This window comes from Elephantulus edwardii, unplaced genomic scaffold (genome assembly GCF_000299155.1).
Source record: "Elephantulus edwardii isolate Elephantulus edwardi_28Jun2011 unplaced genomic scaffold, EleEdw1.0 scaffold00055, whole genome shotgun sequence".
NCBI lineage: Eukaryota > Metazoa > Chordata > Mammalia > Macroscelidea > Macroscelididae > Elephantulus > Elephantulus edwardii.
In genome coordinates, this window is record NW_006399805.1 from 12,879,576 (window position 1) to 12,899,098 (window position 19,523).

General features: G+C 43.4%; 1 protein-coding gene across 1 annotated transcript; it reads left to right on the top strand.

Moving 5' to 3' along the window:
• Positions 1-2,044: 2,044 nt before the first annotated feature.
• On the top strand, positions 2,045-2,977 carry LOC102867949 (olfactory receptor 2A12-like). The gene has a single exon (XM_006887182.1). The coding sequence runs from the start codon at positions 2,045-2,047 to the stop codon at positions 2,975-2,977; it is 933 nt and encodes a 310-aa protein (XP_006887244.1).
• The last annotated feature ends 16,546 nt before the right edge of the window (positions 2,978-19,523 follow it).

A 19,523-nucleotide genomic window follows, 5' to 3' on the forward strand; every position in this document is an offset into this window, starting at 1 on the left:
CTCTCCAAATAACTGGGAGCAGCAATGTTAATTTGAAGACTAAGGTGTGCCTGATTCAGACCATGGTCTTTTCACTTGCTGTGCATCTGAGAGCTGGGCAATGAATAAGGATGATGGAAGAAAAATTGATGCTTTTGAACTATGGTGTTAGAGAAGAGGACTGAGTATCTCAAAAGAACAGATATGTTTTGAGGAAGGTGAAGTCAGATTTCTCCTTAAAAGCAAGGATGATGAAGCTTTGTCTCTCATAATGTGGGAATGTTGCTAAGAGAGGCCATTCCGTGGAGAAGGACATCATACTTGGAAAAGTGGAGGTACAGCAGGATGGAAAACCCTCAACCAGGTGGATTGACACAGTGACTACTACAAAGGGCTCGAGGTGTCAGAGATTGTGAGGTTGGCACAGGACAGGACAGGGTTCAGATCTGTTGTTCATAGGGTTACTATAAAACGTACTCAACTCCGCAACACCTAACAACAACTATAGTGCATTTCTATATAATGTAATAATCTATACCCACGGTCAAATTTATACTACCTTATTTTGTGTTTTCACCTCTTTCCAGGAATATTAACAATCTTCAGGTGCTTGTTAAACATCTCTTTTATGGGACAAATTAATTTATTTTAAAGAAGTAACATTAATTTTTGAAATACAAAATAATTTTCTTCTACCTCATAAAGAAAAGTGACTATGATGTAGCAGAATATGCTATGTTCAGCATCTTTTTTATGTTAGAATACCAATAGGTTTTCGTTTATTTGGCAAACTGAGTAATATGAGGATCTGTAGGTCCTGGTTACCTGATAATTAGTACAACAGAAATGTGTTCTTTTGCTCTCATTCACACAGGAGGATCTTGACGATACAGTGTTTTAGAGTTATAGATTCTCTCTGAATGAATAGGGAGCTCTGGTGGCCTTGAGCTAAGAAGCCCAAACTACCATACCAAAGTCATGCAGTTCAAATCCACCAGCTTCTCTGCAGGAGAAGGATGGGCAATCTCACCCTATGCAATTTACTGTCTTTGGAAACCCACTGGAGGGCCAGCTATGAGTTGGTTTCAACCTGATGCCACACAATAGCAACATCAACAACAACAACAATTATGTATTAATCCAGTAAAAACCTACCCAGACTGCTTGCTGGTGATGAACCTACTTGAACCATTGAGTTCTTGTTTCTATGTTAAAAATTACCTTTTGCTATTGTCACTTTTTAATATTGCCTCATATTCCTGGAAAAATTAAATTCTAAAACAACCTAACAAGTTTCTCTTAAGAGACAAATGGAACTACCTTGCTACTAGGTGGGGTCGAGCTGAGTCCCGTGCACGACTTTCCTGCACGACAGAGTCGAATGCCTCAGGAGGATTTCCCAGGCTGTAAACTTGGTTGGAGCAAATTACCAGATCTGTGTCCTGCAGACTTCAGTTTTTGTTCAATCGCCAACTCTCCCCCTGCCATAATTTTGATGTTGTTCAGGAAATAGTTGGTTCAGTATCAGGAGCAACTCAGAATTCCGTTTTTCAATCAGGACAGTGTCTTCTCAGCCATGCCCAAAACATGCCTCCCTCTCGACTCTGCCCTGCTCAGGTCAAATATGATAAAGCTCTTTTAGTTTGGCCAAAGGGAGCCTCTGTTTGGCCCTTTAACTGCTACTTTTAACCATGTGCCACTCACACCCCAATCTAAAACTGGCTTGATTTGCCGTTGAGTTAATTCTGACTCACAGCAGCCCGAGACTTTGCACTAACGGGAGGAGATTGCTCATCATTCTCTCAAGGAGCTGAGCGTGGATTTGAACCCTGGAGATGTTCATTCGCCTTCTGGTTTGTAGCTCTATGGACTAAGTCACCACATCTCCTTATTGTGCCATCAGGGCTCCTAAATGAAATAATCGCTTCTATCGAAGATTTCAAAACTTATGAAAGCAAGCAAGTGCTATAAAATTTATGAGTCAACAGCGTAGGTCTCTGGTATATGATTCCACTATGTAAAATTATTTTTTCCTTTTTTATATGTGTATCTTTGTCCCAAGAACATGAGGAACAACCAGACCTGGATCACAGAGGCCGTCCTGCTGGGGTTCCAGGTTGACCCAGCGCTGGAGGTTTTCCTCTTTGGGTTATTTTCACTGTTTTACAGTCTTACCATGTTGGGGAACGGGACCATACTAGGGCTCATCTGGCTGGACCCCAGACTGCACACCCCCATGTACTTCTTCCTCTCACACCTGGCCGTCGTTGACATGTCCTACGCCTCGAGCACTGTTCCCAAGATGCTAGCAAATCTCGTGATGCAGAAGAAGACCATCGCCTTTGGTCCATGCCTTCTGCAGACGTTTCTGTACCTGGCGCTCGCGGTCACGGAGTGCATGGTTCTGGTGGTGATGTCCTATGACCGGTACGTGGCCATCTGCCACCCCTTGCAGTACACCATTGTGATGAGCTGGAGGGTGTGCACGGGTCTGGCTGCCACCTGCTGGGTCTTTAGCTTCCTTTTGGCGCTGGTGCATCTCTCTCTTATTCTGAGACTGCCTTTCTGTGGTCCACAAACAATCAACCACTTTTTCTGTCAAATCATGTCAGTATTCAAGCTGGCCTGTGCAGACACCAGACTCAACCACGTGGTCCTCTTTGCTGGCTCTGTGTGTGTGTTGGTGGGACCCCTCTGCCTGGTGCTGGTCTCCTACACCCGCATCCTCGTCGCCATCCTGAGGATCCAGTCTGGGGAGGGGCGCAGAAAGGCCTTCTCCACCTGCTCCTCCCACCTCTGTGTGGTGGGGCTCTTCTTTGGCAGTGCCATCGTCATGTACATGGCCCCCAAGTCCAGCCATTCTCAAGAACAGAAGAAGATTCTGTCTCTCTTCTACAGCCTTTTCAACCCAATGCTGAACCCCCTGATTTACAGCCTGAGGAACGCAGAGGTGAAGGGCGCCCTCCGGAGGGTGCTGTGGAAACAGAGACCAATGTGAGAGGTGGTTTCAAACACCCTGAGCGCATGCTTGGTCCATAATGACCATGGTGCCGTTTCAAACCTCTGAAACTCATTCTCCTTACAACTTCTTTAAAATGAGCAAAAGAAACCTGTTCTGCTTAAGCCATTTTAGACGTGGTCTTCTGTTACTTAACTATAAAATGTCCTAATTGATACATCAAGGGACCTCTGACGGTGTCATTCAGAGAGAGCTATCTGCTAATACAAAGAATGAACTTCTCTGGCTGTTCGAATCCAGCCGAAGCACCAGGGGAGAGGGCTGGATAATCTGTGCCGTTCACAGCCTCGGGGAAAGCTGTGGGTTGGTGCTAACTCAATGGCAAAGAGTTTGAGGTTTTGTTTCCTTTGAATGATAATTCAAACACATGTAGAAATGAATATGTATAGGTGTGTGTACACATGGGTGTTTTGTGTGTGTAAAAACTCAGGAAATATTAATATATGAAATATTAAAACAAAGCTCCACCTATTATTTCTCAGTCATCAGTGTATGATGTAAGCTTGTTGTTGCTAATTCCCTCAATTAACTATGACTCTTAGTGACCCTATGAATGACAGTTTAAAGATTAAGATGCACTTGATTCAGGCCGTGGTCTTTTCAGTCATTTGCAATCTATCCGAGAGCTGGACAATGAATGAGGATGACAGAAGAAAAGCTGATGTCCTTGAGTTGTGCGTTGGGAGAGAGCACTGACTCTCATGGACTGCCAAGACGCAGACAGCTACGTCTCGGGAAAAGTGCTGCCAAAGTGCTCGTTGGTGGGGCAAAGACTTTAAAGCTTCCGCTCACCTACTCTGAGCCTATCGTGAGGAGAGGCTATTCCGTGGAGAGAGATATCATGCTTGGAAAGTGGAGGGCCAGCTAAAGAGAGCAAGGTCCTCAAGAAGATGGACTGACACAGTGACCGCAGGAATGGGCTCAAGTGTATCAGAGATGATGGAGATGGCACAGGGAAGGACAGGTTCAAATCTGTTGTCCAGGGTCACTATGAGTCGGACTTGACCTTGACAGCACTTAGCAACAATGGCCACAACAGCTAAGCTAACACTTATGTTAAGGTTGTTCTGTATCCCAGTGTATAGGTTAGCCTACGGGCAGGGTGTTCTGTGCTCCATTGTGTAAGTTTTGTATTACTTTATATTTTCGTTTCATCCATTGTTTGGTTTAAGGTCAAAAGAAGCAGAAATCATGCTTATAAAAGTGAGGATTTGGCTTCTCTTAGGATCTTGTTAGCTCTTAACCTGTCTCATTAACTCTCAATAATGTTATAAATTTTTTTTCTGATTTTATAGACCTGTCTTAGTGAAAACTCACATGCTGGTAGAAAAGAAAAAAGACACTATTGAAAACTTATTTCCTGAAATGGAGCCATTTGATTGTGGTTGGACATCTGGGTTGTTTCAATGTTCTTGCGATAGTGAATAATGCTGCTGTGAACAGTGGTGTACAAGTCTCATGCTTCAGTTCTCATTTTCTCTGGGTTTATTCCAAGTAGAGGAATAGCTGGATCATAATAGAATTTCTATGTGCAGCTTTTTAAGGAAGTGCCAGCTGCCTTCCAGAGTGGTTGTACCATTGTACAATCCCTCCAACAATGTATAAGAGTTCCTATCTTGCCACATCCTCTCCAACATTTATTATTTGCTTCCCTGTTAAGCTTTGCCACTGCTATTGGAGTAAGATGGTATCTCGTTGTGGGTTGGTTTTTTTTTTTTCTTTTTCTTTTTTGGGACACTTCTTGCTGATCTTCTCTGTATCGTTCCAATTTTAGTATATGTGCTGCCGAAGTGAGCACCTCATTGTGGTTTTGATTTGCGTCTCTCTTATTGCCAATGATTTTGAGCATTTCTTCATGCATCTGTTTGCCATTCAAATATCTTCCTCTGTGAAAATTCTTTCCATGTCTTTTGCCCACATTGTGATTGGGTTATTAGTGTTTGTTTTCTTTTTTTCTCTTTCTCTCTCTCTCTCTCTCCCTTTCTCCCCCACTCCCTCACACCTTTTTGAGGCCCAGGAGTATTCTGCAAACTTTCATTAGAAGATTCTTGTCTGAAATGGACTTGCCAAATGTTAGTTTTCAGTTGGTAAGATTTGTTTGTTGTTTTTTCCCCCCACTCTGCTGGGAAAAGTTTTTTATGTGCACAGAGATTTAATTTTTAGAAAGTCCCATTCACCAATTTTATTTTCTTCAGTTTGTGCATTTCAGGCTATATGTGTCAATCTCTTTACACCATAGACTAGGCCTTTTAAGTTTTATCCCAGTTTGTCTCTGATGAACTTTATGGTTCTGAGCATTACTCCCAGGTCTCTGATCCACCTTGAATTGATTTTTGTGGGTGGTGTGAGATGTGGATCCCGTTTCAGCTTTCTGCAGGTAGCAGTCCAGTTTTGCCGGCACCATTTGTTGAAGAGGTTGTCGTTAGCAAATTTGATAGTTTTTATTTCTTTGTTGAATATCAGTTGACTGTAGCTATCTGGGTCTATTTCTGGGTTCTCAATTCTGCTCTGTTGGTCTGGGTGCCTGTCATTGTACCAGTACCATGCTGCTTTGTTTTCCACTGCTGTGTAGTAGGCTTTGAGGTCAGGGAGTGCTATGCCTCCAACCTTATTTTTGTTTCTAAGAAGAGTTTTGCTTATTCTGGGTCTCTGCTTTTCCAAATAAATTTCATAATTTCCCTTTCCATCTCCTTGAAAAATGAATTGGGTAACCGTATTGGAATTGTGAAGAAAGACATTTTTTTTAATTGGGAAAAACATATTGGGGGTACAAGGAGGTGAGGGTTGGGGGCAGAAGGGTGAGGATGGGCCAGGATGCAGTTGCAGAGCTGCACCGTTTGGTCGGTGGGGGGAGCAGGTGAAGGAAATGATGAGGGTCCAGTGGGGACCAGATGCTACAGAGGAATGACAAGCATTTTCCAATAGTAATTAAACCAACTGTCTTATTGATTTGGGAATTGGATGCCTACTCTCCGGCTTCTTCATGCTGAACAGGGGCGTAGATATAAAGGGGGGAAGGGAGGACGCTTTATCACCTTACTGGTGGTCTTGGGTTACAGCTGCTTGCCATCTTGCTCCTGAGGGCCACGATGGTTCGCCCCGAGCCAGGGGCCAAGTGCAGCTCGCCCCAGGCAGAGGGTCACGACGGCTCGCCCCTGGCAGAGGGCCGAGGGCAGCCCACCCCGGGCAGAGGGCCGCGACGGCTCGCCCCTGGCAGAGGGCCGAGGGCAGCCCACCCCGGGCAGAGGGCCGCGACGGCTCGTCCCGGGCAGGGGGCCGAGGGCAGCCCGCCCTGGGCAGAGGGCGCGACGGCTGAAGTAGTCTTTTTTTAAAAAAGAAGAAGTGTGTGTGTGTGTGTGTGTGTGTGTGTGTGTGTATACCGTCAAATTGGATCTGACTGGTACAGGAGACTGCCCCTCCTTCTCCAGCAGAGCATGAAGTAGAGTCTGGGTTTTTTCCCCCCCCAGGTGCCTGTCGGGGCCTGGGTTTCAGCTGTCCACACCACAGCAGTGGGCAACGAGCTTAAAGCCCCTGATGGCTCTGGGCACTGACTCTCACCAGTGGCTATGGATGAAGTCACAGGCGATTTTCAGCCAGCGCCCCGAAGAAAGACATTTTTAATAACAACAATAATAGCATCATAATGTTGGAGACTAAATGTGTTTCAGAGATTGCTTCTCATGTCAAGCATAGTAAGCAGAGTTTGTTAAGACTGCTGCTGTTTTCTTATCCCCTGCTTTGCACACTCTGGGAGCAGACAATAATTACAGCAACAATTAAGGTCAAACTTAATGTATGTTTGTTTACAACCCTTTTTTATTGGTGACTAGGAAAGAAGCGAGGATTTTGTTTGTCCCACATAAGCCATTATTTGAAAAAGTTACTGCTCATCTAATTCATCCTTCCTCAGACTTGGTTGCAAAAGGATAAAACACCATCACAATGTCTACAAAATTACTTCATGGTCTGTTTTCTCTTTATGTGGAATAATTTCCCCATAGATATTTTATTCTGATATTGTACTCTTGCAAGCTCAGATTCACAGCAGGTAAAAATACTGCATTAGTTTCCTAGCCCTGCTGTAAGAAGTTGTAGCAGCCAGAAACAATAGAAATTTATTCCTCACAATTCTGCAGACCAGTCGCAGAGATTGAGATGGGCTGTATCTGTACATCACCAAGGACTGGCAGTATGTATTTGGCAGAAACTGTCTCTTGGATGCACATTGAGCTTGAGATGAGTTCTAATTACCATTTTAGAGAAGTTCTCCAGGCTTGCATCCATGCCGCGCATCCTCCATTCATTCCCTAGGAGAGTGTCTTCATCATTCACACATAATGTTAGCATATGAAAAGTGTAAGGTCACGTTAGAAGGAAGAGTTAACATTGGGGCCATACAGAAGAAGATCAAAGACTCAAGTCTTCAATATAAATTATCTCTCAGCTTCAAGAAAACAAAAACCCTCATCACTGGACCAATAGGCAACATTACGATAAATGGAGAAAAGATTGAAATTGTCAATGTTGTTGTTGTTGTTGTTATACTTATGTACTGTTAAGTTACTTATGACTCATAGTAACCCTATGTACAACAGCTCTGAACCCTGCTCTATTTTGAGCCAACCTTATTGTCTCTGACACACCTACCCCTATTATCCCAATCACTGAGTCTCATCAAGAGTCTTCCTCTCATGCACTATCCCTTCACCCTGCCTAGCTTGATGTCGCTCTCCAAGGACTGATACCTCCTTGCAACATGCCCAAAGTATGTCAGACAAAGCTTCTGAATCAATGCCTCCAAGGAGCAGCCTGGCTTCACCCTCTCCAGGATGAAAATGTTGGTTCTCCTAGCAGTCCATGGTATGTCCAATACTCCTCTCCAGCACCACAGCTCAAAGGCATCAATTCTCCTTCTATCATCCCTAGTCATTGTCCAGCTCTCTGGTGCACAGCAAATGATTGCAAAGACCATGGTCTAGATCAGGCACATCTTAGTCTCTAGACTGGCACCGTTGCTCTTCAGTACTCTGGAGAGGTCCTTGACAGCTGACTTTCCCAATGCAATTCATCTTTTAATTTCCTTGCTGCTGGTACCAAGAGTGTTGATTGTGGAGCCAAGCAAACTGAAGCTGTTAACAATCTCATTCTCTTCACCATATATCATGATGCTGCCAGCTGGCCCAGTAGTGATGAGTGCATTTTACTTGGACCCACAATCCACATCTGTGGTAACAGCAGCCAAGAAATCAAAAGATGTGTTGCACTAGGAAAATCTGCTATCAAAGACCTTTCCATAGTGCTAAGGTTGCCACTTTATTGTCAGGTTGGCCTGATCCAAGACATGGTATTTTCCATATTGACAATAAATAAGAAAGAATGCAAAAAAGAATTGATGACTTTGAATTTAAGTAGTAGAGAAATTTTTTAGTATTTCATATACTGTCAAAAGGACAGGTAAGTCTGTTTTGGAAGAAGTGTAACTGAGGTACTCCTGCCAAGGAAGGGGAAACTTATTCTCACCTCCTTTGAACAAGTTGGCAGGAGGAGCCAGCCCTTGGGGAGCGGGGGACCCAACAAACACATCATGCTGGGAGCAGGTGGTAAAAGCCAAGACAACCCTCCGTTAGACAGATTGCCACAGTGACTGTGACAATGGGCTGTACAATGGCAGAGGCTGACGCAGGCTAGAGCAAGGTTCAGATCTGTTGTTCATAGGATGCTATGAGTCAGTCAACTGGAGGGTACCTCACAATAACTCCCCCCTTGCTAGAGAAAACACAAGAGTTGGATCAGAGGTAGGAAAGTCTGTCCTGTTCTCACAAACATGAACAAAGCCTTCCGGAAGTTTCACTCTTCCTGCATCTACAAAGATCCTGTTCATCGGTAATATCAGAGAAGCAGTGTGTGTGATGACCTCAGTTAACTTGTTCACAGGACAAACCTTATCTTAGTGAACATCTGACTTTTATACTGTGTATAGCATCGAAATGGAGTGATTATCTTGTGGAGAGCTGTTCTGATTGCAGCCTCTTCTGTTTCCCCTTTTCTTCCTTTCTTTGTTTTTTTATATACTGTTGAGAATAGATCTACTGTTTTGAATATTTGCAATTCCTGTGGTATGTTTTCCTCACCAATAACTCCCTCCAGGGCTGTAGGTAAAGTGAGCACCTACTTCCTTCTGCATCTGGTGGATATTTCCACTCTTCAGCTCATGGCTACATTACTCCAATTGCTGAGGCCAACATTCTCAGGTCACTCTGCTCCTTCTTCATATCACCTACTTATCAGAGTGTCTTCTAACCTACCAGCATCATATATCTCTCTGTCCTCCTCTTCTAAAGACCCTTGTCACTATATTCCCAGATGATCTAGATAATCCCGGACAATCTCCTAAGCATGTATCTTCCTTTCCCACTTCTTTCTCACACACACAATTCATATATTGGTTTTAAAATATAATTCTTCTTTAAAAGGAACCAGAACTCTCTGGGGAGATGGTTATTTCAACGGTCAAGTGGGGAATTCATAAGCTGATTTTGAATCAGCTTATCATACATATAGAAGGAAAGAAGTATTTAAAAATTACTGAAACATGAACATTTTAATGTCAGTGATGATAGATTTACCTATATAATTACATTCTTTTTTAAATGCTAGTTTATTTAAATGAAAAAATTGTTGTTATTGTTGTTATGTGCCATCGAGTCTCTTGGAACTCATAGCGACCCTATGTACAATAGCCCTAAGTTCTGCTCTGTCTTGTGCCAATCTCACCATCTCTGACACTCCCATCCTGACTACCCCAGTCACCGAATCAATCCACCTCATAGAGGGCCTTCCCCTCCTGCACTGTCCCTCCACCCTCCTAAGCACGATGTCCTTCTCCAAAGACTGGTCTCTTCTTACAACATGTCCAAAGTATGTTAGATGGAACCTCAGAATCCTTGCCTCCAAAGAGCCACCCGGTTTAACCCTTTCTAGGACAAATCTGTTTGTTTTCCTAGCAGTCCATGGAACTCTCAATACTCTTCTCCAGCACCACAGCTCAAAGGCATCAATTCTCTTTCTGTCCTCCTTGGTCATTGTCCAACTCTCTGATGCATAACAAGTGATTGCGAAGACCATGGCCTGTATCAAATGCACCTTCATCTCCAGAGAGACACCATTGCTCTTCAGCACTTTGGAGAGGTCCCAAACAGCAGACTTTCCCATGGCAATGTGCCTTTTAATTTCCTGTCTACTGGTGCCAAGAGTGTTGACTGTGGAGCCAAGCAAACTAAAGCGGTGAACAATCTCAATTAGGAATGCATTAAATGGAGAAGGAAACTTGAAGCACTCAAAAGTTGGACAATTTAGACATCAAAATAATTATTGTTGTTTTTGTTAGGTGCTGTTCAATCGAGTATGACTCATAGCGACCCTATGAACAAAAGCTCTGAACCCGTTCTATCCTGCGCCATCCTCACACTTCCTCACACACAAGAGCCCACTGCAGCAGTCACTGTGTCAGTCCACTTGGTTGAGGGTCTTCTTCTCCGTTGCTGACCTTCCACTCTTTCCAGCATCTTGTCATTCAACATGCCCAAAGTATGTGAGGTGAAGATGCATTTTTCTTGACTCCAAGGAGCACTCTGGCTGCATCTTTTCCAAGACTTATCAATTCGTTTTCTTGGCCTTCCATGGGATGTTCAGTACTCTTCTCCAAACTACAGCTCAAAGGCGTCAATTCTTTTTCTGTCATCCTGACTCATTGTCCAGCTCTTCGACACATTGCAAGCAATTGCAAAGACCCTGGCCTGGATTAGGCACACCTTAGTCTCAGTCTCTAGACTGATATTGTTGCTTTTCAGCACTCTGGAGAGGTCCCTGACAGCAGACTTTCCCAGTGCAACTCGTCTTTTGATTTCCTGACTGCCAGCACTATTCCAATTCATAATTTCAAACGTCTCTTGAATTTGTGAAAACAGTTAAAGAAATGTTTTTAAATTTATTTGCTCATTAAAGCGACTATCTTTAAACTTGCAATAATAATTAAATAAATGAGGTCTGATTTTTGTACAGCTGTTAGCTATTATGACAGACTGAGAAAAGTTTGAAGTTGTCTACAATTGCTTCTTATTTAGATACTCAATGTCCTTGCTGTCAACAGTTGAGAAATCGAAAGATAAGTCACACTGGAAAAAAAATGCTGTCAAGGATCTCTCCAAAGTGCAACTTTATCAGTTTAAACACTAAGGTGCACATTATCTAAACCAAGTATCTTAATAACTTGTGATACATCTGAGAGTTGGAGAATGAGTCAGGATGATAGAGGAATAGATGCTTTTGAGCTGTGGTGTTGAAGAAGAGGACTGACTATTCCAAGCACTAACAAAAGAACAAACAAATATGTCTGGGAGAATGTGCTACCAGGTCGTTCCACGGAGCCAAGGACAGCTTGTCTCAGATACTTTGGGCATGTTTTTAGGATAGACAAGCCCTTGAAAGGCAACAGGCTTGGAGAGGGCGAGGGTCAGCGAAAAAGAGGAAGACCCATACAAGATGGAATGACACAGCAATGGCATCAATGGCCTCAGGTGTGTCAGAGATGACGCTGTAGAAATGGCAAGGCCCAGCTCCATTGTTCATAGGATTGCTATGAGTCATAGTCCACTCAGTGACACTTAAAAACAGCAACAAGATAACCCAAGGTTTTTCATTTTCAAAGAACTATCTTTATTATGAACTTTAATTTTTATTTATTTGCTTTCTATATTAGTATTTTGGAAGCAGGAGTGACATCTACTTCCATAATAGCTTGTCTCCGGAAACCCTATGAACCTGGAGAGAGGATGAAAGGCACCCAAGCGTCGAGGACTCTCCTTCATAGGGTCGCTAGGAGTCGCCTGCTACTCGACGGCACTTAACAACAACAATATTAGGATTTAAAAGCTAAAGCATACACAAGCAACAAAATATGGTGATTATTTTTAAAAATGAATGTCATACTGGTCAATCTCGTATTAGAACTGACAAAGAAAGTATTCATCAAGCTAGGATAACCATGCTTATTATTAGACCAACTTTTAGACATATATGAGGTCTACTTTGTTAAAAGGAGAGGGTAGTCACGCAGGTGGCTGATGTTGGTTATTGTTTAGGAATATTGGGGCGTTTTCCACATGAAGAATCCATTGGGTGAGAAGGGATCCAAGAATAATATCTGCCAGGACCTCAAGTGACTAGAGTATGAATGGCAGCAGCATCACTAGTGTAAACAAATGGTCAAGAAATATTCCAAAGTCAATAGTGAGTTATGGGAATGGATGATTAGGAACCTTGTGCTTCACGATGAATAGCCTCATAGGGGGATTGGAGGAGAGGGAGTGGGGAAAGTGAGCATGAATGAACGAATGAATGAATGAATGAATGAATGAATGAAATCTCTTTGCAAACCTTCACTAATAAAATAAATATACTTTTTAAAAACGGGTCTATGATACATTCCTACCTGTGAAGAAGCACCCTACCGCCTGTCTTTCATGTGCAAACCAGGAAGAAGACAGCATGGTTAAGAGGATCCGAGTCAGGAGTTCCTATAATATAAGAAAAGTGAAAAGACTCCTTCTACGTAGGAATCCCTGGGTAGACTAGAGCAGCTACTTTATTCAGCTTATGGGAAAGGTTGCTTTTACTAACTCAAGAACTGGGGTATACAAGACACCTGACTATTTTTATTCTTCTTTTTAGAAATGAAGAGTAAGTTACTCTGGATACCTGCTGCTGCTGCTGTTGTTATGTGCCATCGAGTAGCTTGTGACTCATAGCAACACTATGTATAAGAGCCCTAAACCCTGCTCTATCCTGTGCCAACCTCACCGTCTCCAGTACACTTACTCCCACCACCCCAATCACAGAATCGATCCATCTCATCGAGGGTCATCCTCTCCTGCGCTGTCCCTCCACTCTCCCAAACATGATGTCCCTCTCCAAGAAACAGTCCCTTCTTGCAACATGTCTACTCGTATATAGTAAACTGTAACCAAAATCTAAATATAAAAAACCAAGTTAAGAGTTTTATTATTTTTAATTTACAAATCGGATTTTGGAAAGAAAACAAGAGTTGTCAGATACTGTTAGCTATTATAAACAGACAGAAACATAACATTCCATTTTGAAAGTCAATAAAAGTTCTACAGACTTTCTTCAGAACAACAGCATATAAGCAGTGGTGTTAGGTGCTGTCGAGTACAGCTCGTAGAGACCCTGGGGACAACAGATGTGAACCCTGTCCTATCCTGCACCATCCTCAGACTCTCTGGCAGAGTTGAGCCCATTGCTGCAGTTACCGTGTTGATCCACCTGGCCGAGAGCCTTTCCCTCCCCCTAGGCCTCCACTTTTCTAAGCTTGATGTTCCTTTCCAAGAAATAGCCTCTCTTAGTGACATACCCAAAGTATGTGAGACAGAGCTTAATCATCTTCCAAGGAACACTCTGACTGCACATTCTCCTGGACGTATTTTTGTTTGTTCTTTTGGGAGTCCATGGGATATTTGGGACTCTTTTCCAACACCACAGCTCAAAGGCATCACTTCTTCTTCTGTCATGTCTTTTCATTGTCCAGCTCCCAGATGCATAACAAGTGATTAGAAAGATAATGGCCTGGATAAGACACACTGTAGTCCATGATTGATCCTCAAAAATTTGGTGAAGTCCATGACTACAGATTTTCCCAGTACGAAATGTTTCCTAATCTCTTTACTGCTGATACCAAGTATATTGATTGAGGGTTCAAGTAAGATGAACTTGGTGACAGTTTCAATCTTTTCTCTTCAGTTCAGTGGTGAAGGATTTTGTTTTCTTGACATTGAGATGCAGTCAGTATTGTAGGTTCTGGCTTTGATCTCCTGCAGCAAGAGCTTCAAGTCCTCCTGATTTATAAGCAGTAGTAACCTTTTTTGTTCATCGTATTTGATGTGAACAGCATTAGTAAATTGAAAAGTATGGAGGAAATGTAGATCAAGAAAGAAGTAATTATCTCAGCTGACATCAAAAATACTAGAGAGGTGTGTGGAATTAACCCATCAGCAGGACTGCATATCTTTATATATATGCTTGAGGAAACAACAATGTGACGGTCACGTTTGCTCTTGATAAACCTCTCCTTAGGTTAGTGTGTCCAGACAGACTGGGAGTGAGTGATTGTCCCAAGACTTAGCTACTTGTCACTGCCAACGCCTACATTGAATGTAGTTGAGTTGAATGGACCTTGTATGTTAATAGTTGTTCTGAGAAATCATATAATTAAAATAAAGTGATGTAAAAAAAAAGAAGCAATCTTTCTGTAGATCTTAAGTGTCTTATTTATATACCTTTGTTGTTGTTGTTGTGTACCATGGAGTCAGAACCGACCCATATCAGACCCCTCCGGAAAGTTTTCAGATGCAGTTAATCATATGGGAGGAAATTGTTCATCCTCCTCCTCCCGCAGAGAAGCTGGTAGATTTGAACCACATGCCTTTGTGATTGCAGAGCAGATTCTTGCCACTAGGCCACCAGTGCCAAGGAATTGGTGGCATACCAACTGACATACTTAAAAAAAACAGACGGTGCCCTCAATGTGTTCACCAAGTTGTGTCAAGAAATCTGGAGGACAGCCACCTGGGCAACTGACTGGAAGAGATCTATATCTTTTCCCATTCCAAAGAAAGGTGACCTGACAGAGTGTGGACATTATCAAACAGTATCATTAATATCACATGCAAGCAAGATTCTGCTGAAAATGATCCCAAAATGATTGGAACAGCACATCAACAGAGAACTGTCAGATGTGCAGCCTGGGTTTAGAAGAGGCCCTGGTACTAGGGATATTATAGCTAATGTTGGATGGATCTTGGCAGAAAGCAGGGAGTACCAGAGGAATGTCTATCTGTGTTTCATTGACTATGCAAAGGCATTTGACTGTGTGGATCATAACAAACTGTGGCTGACTCTGAGAAGAATGGGAATCCCAGAATACTTGATTGTACTATGTAAAACCTATATTTGGATCAGAAGGCAGTCATCAGAACAGAGCAAGGAAATACTGCGTGGTTCAAAATTGGGAAGGGTGTGTGTCAAGGATGTGTCCTATCTTCATACCTTTTCAATCTATAAGCAGAACAGATCATCCAGGAGGCTTGTCTCTATGAGGAGGAATGTGGCATCAGGATTGGAGGAAGACTCATCAACAACCTGAATTATGCAGATGATACAAACTTGCTTGCTGTAACTGAGGAGGACCTGAAGCACTTGCTGCAGAAGATCATGCACTGTAGCCTTCAGTATGAATTCACACTCAACATTAAGAAGACAAAAAGTCTCACCACTGGGCCAATTGGCAGCATCGTGATAGACAGTGAAGAGATTGAGACTGTTAACCGCTTCAGTCTGCTTGGCTCCACCATCAACATTTTTGGTACCAGCAGACAAGAAGTCAAAAGATGAATTGCTCTGGGAAAGTCTGCTGTCAGGGACCTCTTCAGAGTGTGGAAGAACAATGATGTCAGTCTGGAGACTAACGTGGGCCTGATCCAGGGCATGGTCTTCACAGTTACTTGCTGTGCATCAGAAAGCTGGACAATGACTAGGGATAATAGAAGGAGAATTGATGCCTTGGAGCTGTGGTGCTGGAGGAGAGTGTTGAATATATCATGGGTGGCTAGAAGAACAAATAGGTTTGTCCTGGAGAGGGTGAAATCAGGTAAAGCTCTGTCTGACATACTTTGGGCAGGTTGCAAGGAGGAACCTGTCCTTGGAGAAGGATATCATGTTTTGGAGGGTGGAGGGACAGTGAAAGAGAGGAAGACCCTTGACTAGATGGATTGACTCAGTGACTGGAGTCATGGGGGTAGGTGTGTCAGAGACAATAAGGTTAGCTCAGCATAGAGCAGGGTTCAGAGCTGTTGTACGTAGGGTTGTTATGAGTTGCAAGTGACTCAACAACATATTACAACAACCCCTTTTTATCCATCAAGTTTAACAAACTTTATGTGGTAGTGTTCTTATATAACCAATTTGAAGACATTAGACTTTCCACTTTGAAACTTATTTTATCCTTACATTATTAATAGCATGAAAGTGGTTGTTCTTATAGTTGGGTGCCAGCAAGTCAACTACCATTCACAGCAACTGTGAAAAGAACAGATAACACGCGGGGGTGACCGAGTCTGACTTATACTTGCTTCATAAAGGAGAACCTTCCATCAATAATGTTCATGGCGCCATCCAAATCGCTGCATAGTCCCTCATGCCTCCCACGTGCTTCTGCACCAACTTTTGCCAGTCTTTGGGTCTGATGTTTGTTTTTGACTCACAGATTTTACTCCCAGTCGTGGAGTTTATTAGAAAATAGGTGGGAGAGTGGGGAGGCAAGGACTGTCTCACAATGCACGTCCAGCTAAGTCCAGCAGTCCTAAGCAAGTTTAGCAAGACAGTCTCTCAATTAGTGAAATTCTAGGTTCAGTTCAGCAGCGCAAATCCAAGAAGCCTCTGACTTCCTCAATCATCCAGCAAACTTCATCTCAGAGCAGTTATATGTCAGTCTTTTCCTTCAATCACCCAGCAAGCACAACCTTTAACTATGGCTTTTATCTCTAGGGTTCCTTTGCTTAAACTTTGCCAGTCTCTCCACAGCAGTGCCACAGTCTCTTCACAATCTCTCTACTCTTGTCACTGTCCTTTCTCAGTGTGGAAAGAGCTCTCTTACCTTGGCCCCACAGCTGTTGATGATTTTCAAGATCATGTATCTGCAGTGAAGGTTGCTGGAGAGCCACACAGTGGCTAGAAAAGCCAGTTTTCACGGGTTCTGATAGTCCAGCAAGCCTGTGAATAACCTGCTCTGTCCTGCTGCATCGTCATGATGTCTGATAGGCTTCATTCAGCCTGTTGCTCCAGTCGCTGTGCGGATCCACCTGGGGGAGGGTCTTCCTTTCTCTGATCCTCTGCCTTTTCCATCATGGTGTCTTTTCCCAACCACTGGCTTCTCCTGACAGCATGTCCAAAGTATATGACATGACGTTTCACCACCCTTCTCTCTACTTTTGTCCCTGTCAGTGCACTGTAACGTGTTTATCGTCTTAATAGACTCAATCGTTCCCTTGGTAAAGAAAACACTTCCAGCTTTTACTTTGTCATTGTTGTTGTGTACGTGTGGTGTGTGCGAGTGTGGTGTACATGTGCGTGCATGGGTGTAATGTGTGTGTGTGTGTGTGTGTGTGTGTGTGTGTGTGTATACACAGGTGAATACCACACATCTACTGGATCATGTGGCTATGTTCACAGGCACACCTGACCAGGTCCCTCCCCAGTGAGTTTCACAAATTAAAAGCTCTTCTGTGTCACAGGGGACATAGTGCGAGGTGCAGCTCTGTCACCAAGAGGAGACTGTCTCAGTGTGCTGCTCAAGCAGGCCTCTGGGGTTAGTTCCTGTCCCACTGCTGGATTTTACATCTCCTGATGCTGCTTCCTCGTTTCAAACTTTCCTGTTTCAGTCATCAGTAAAAAGAAATACAATTTGTTTGCATGTTTGACTAATTTCATATTGCAAATATGAGTAAAAAAAATCTTCATTTTCTTCATCTTTAGACTTAGTGGTCAATTGTTAGACTAGTCGCATTAACTCCTCTTCCCTGTGGGGCTATGCTATCACCAACAACTTGTAGGGAGTGCTGATGGCTGCTGGTGATAACCGTGCTGCCAACGCAAAGGTGAAGTCTTCTAATCCACCCGCGGTTCCTCGTTCCTCGGGAGAAGGGTGGGCGATCTCCTCCCATGCGACTGACTGCTCTGAAAATCCTCTCGAGGGTCAGCTATGGGTGTATCCCAACCTGACAGCATGTAACAACCACAGCTCTGTGCTCCAAATGCTTTTTTGGCTATTTGAATAGTGATGTGGTGGCTTTTCTTTCAATTTGCTGTTCCTTGCGTGTTAGCCTGTGTTTGTCTGGTTCAGGACGGTTAATCCCAGCCCATTTTGGCTCCCTAATGCCTAATGTTTCAGGGTAACACTGCATGGTTTAAAATTGGGAAGGGTGTGTACCAGGAATGTGTCCTGTCTCTATACCTTTTCAACCTGTATGCTGAGCAGATTATCTGAGAGGCTGGGCTCTATGAGGAGACACGTGGGGTCAAGATTTGTGGACGATCTATCAACAATCTGCGTTATGCAGATGACACAACCCTGCTCACTGAAACTGAGGAGGACCTCGTGCACTTACTGCAGAGGGTCAAGGACTGCAGCCTTCAGTATGGACTGAGGCTCAATGTCAAGAAGACAAAGATTCTCACCATTGGACCAATTGGTAGCATCAGGATGGATGGCGAAGAGATTGAGATTGTTCACAGCTTCAGTTTGCTCAGCTCCACAGTCAACACTCTTGGCTCCAGCAGCCAGGAAATCAAAAAACGTATTGCGATGGGAAAGCCTGCTGTTAGGGAACCTCTCTAAAGTACTCAAGAGCAACGGTGTCTCTTTGGAGACGAAGGTGCGCCTGATACAGGCCATGGTCTTTGCAATAACTTGTTATGCATCAGAGAGCTGGACAATGACTAGGGAGGATAGAAGGAGAATTGATGCCTTTGAGCTGTGGTGTTGGAGAAGAGTATTGAATGTACCCTGGACTGCCAAGAAAACAAACGGATTCATCCTTGAGACGGTTAAACGAGGCTACTCCTTGGAGGCAAAGATTCTGGGGCTTCATCTGACATACTATGGACATGTTGCAAGGAGAGACAGGTCTTTGGAGAGGGACATCATGTTGGGTAGAGTAGAGGGACAGCACAGGAGGGGAAGACGCTCTATGAGATGGATTGATTCGGTGACTGGGGTAATCGGGATGGGTGTGTCAGAGGCAATGCGATTGGCACAGGATAGAGCAGGGTTTAGGGCTGTTGTACATAGGGTCGCTATGAGTCGCAAACGACTCAATGGCACCTAACAACAACAACAAACAATGCTTTCTTTATGCACCTGTCTACCTATTCCTTTCCAAGCATGATGTCTCTTTCTAAGGACTGGAACCTCATGAAAATATGCCCAAAACAAGTGAGATGAAGTTACACTCACCTCACCACTCAGTTAGAATCCTTTTCTTGCTTCTAAGGAGCTCTCTGGCCGGGCTTCCTTCAAGACCACTTTTTAGCAGTCCAAAATATTCAATACTCTTCACCAGCACCACAGTTCAAAGGCAATATTATTTTAAAGAAAATATTTTTGCACATATGAGATTGGGTGTAGCTTGATGAGGTTATTTTAAAGGAATTGGTTCAGATCCATGGGCTCATAATTCTGATCTAAGGGCCAACTGTACCACTTTTTCCTGTTGGTACTGCTTACAGATACAGATTTCTAGAATTAATGCTCCATCTCTAAATTGATGTTCCAGTGATGAGTCCAGTGATAGCTGTAGGTTTGATAAGAGTTCCAGGCAGCTATGATGCTGGGTTGCATTAGGGACCTCGGGAGACAATAGTTTCTTAGCCCGCTTTCAAATACACTGTCCTCTTT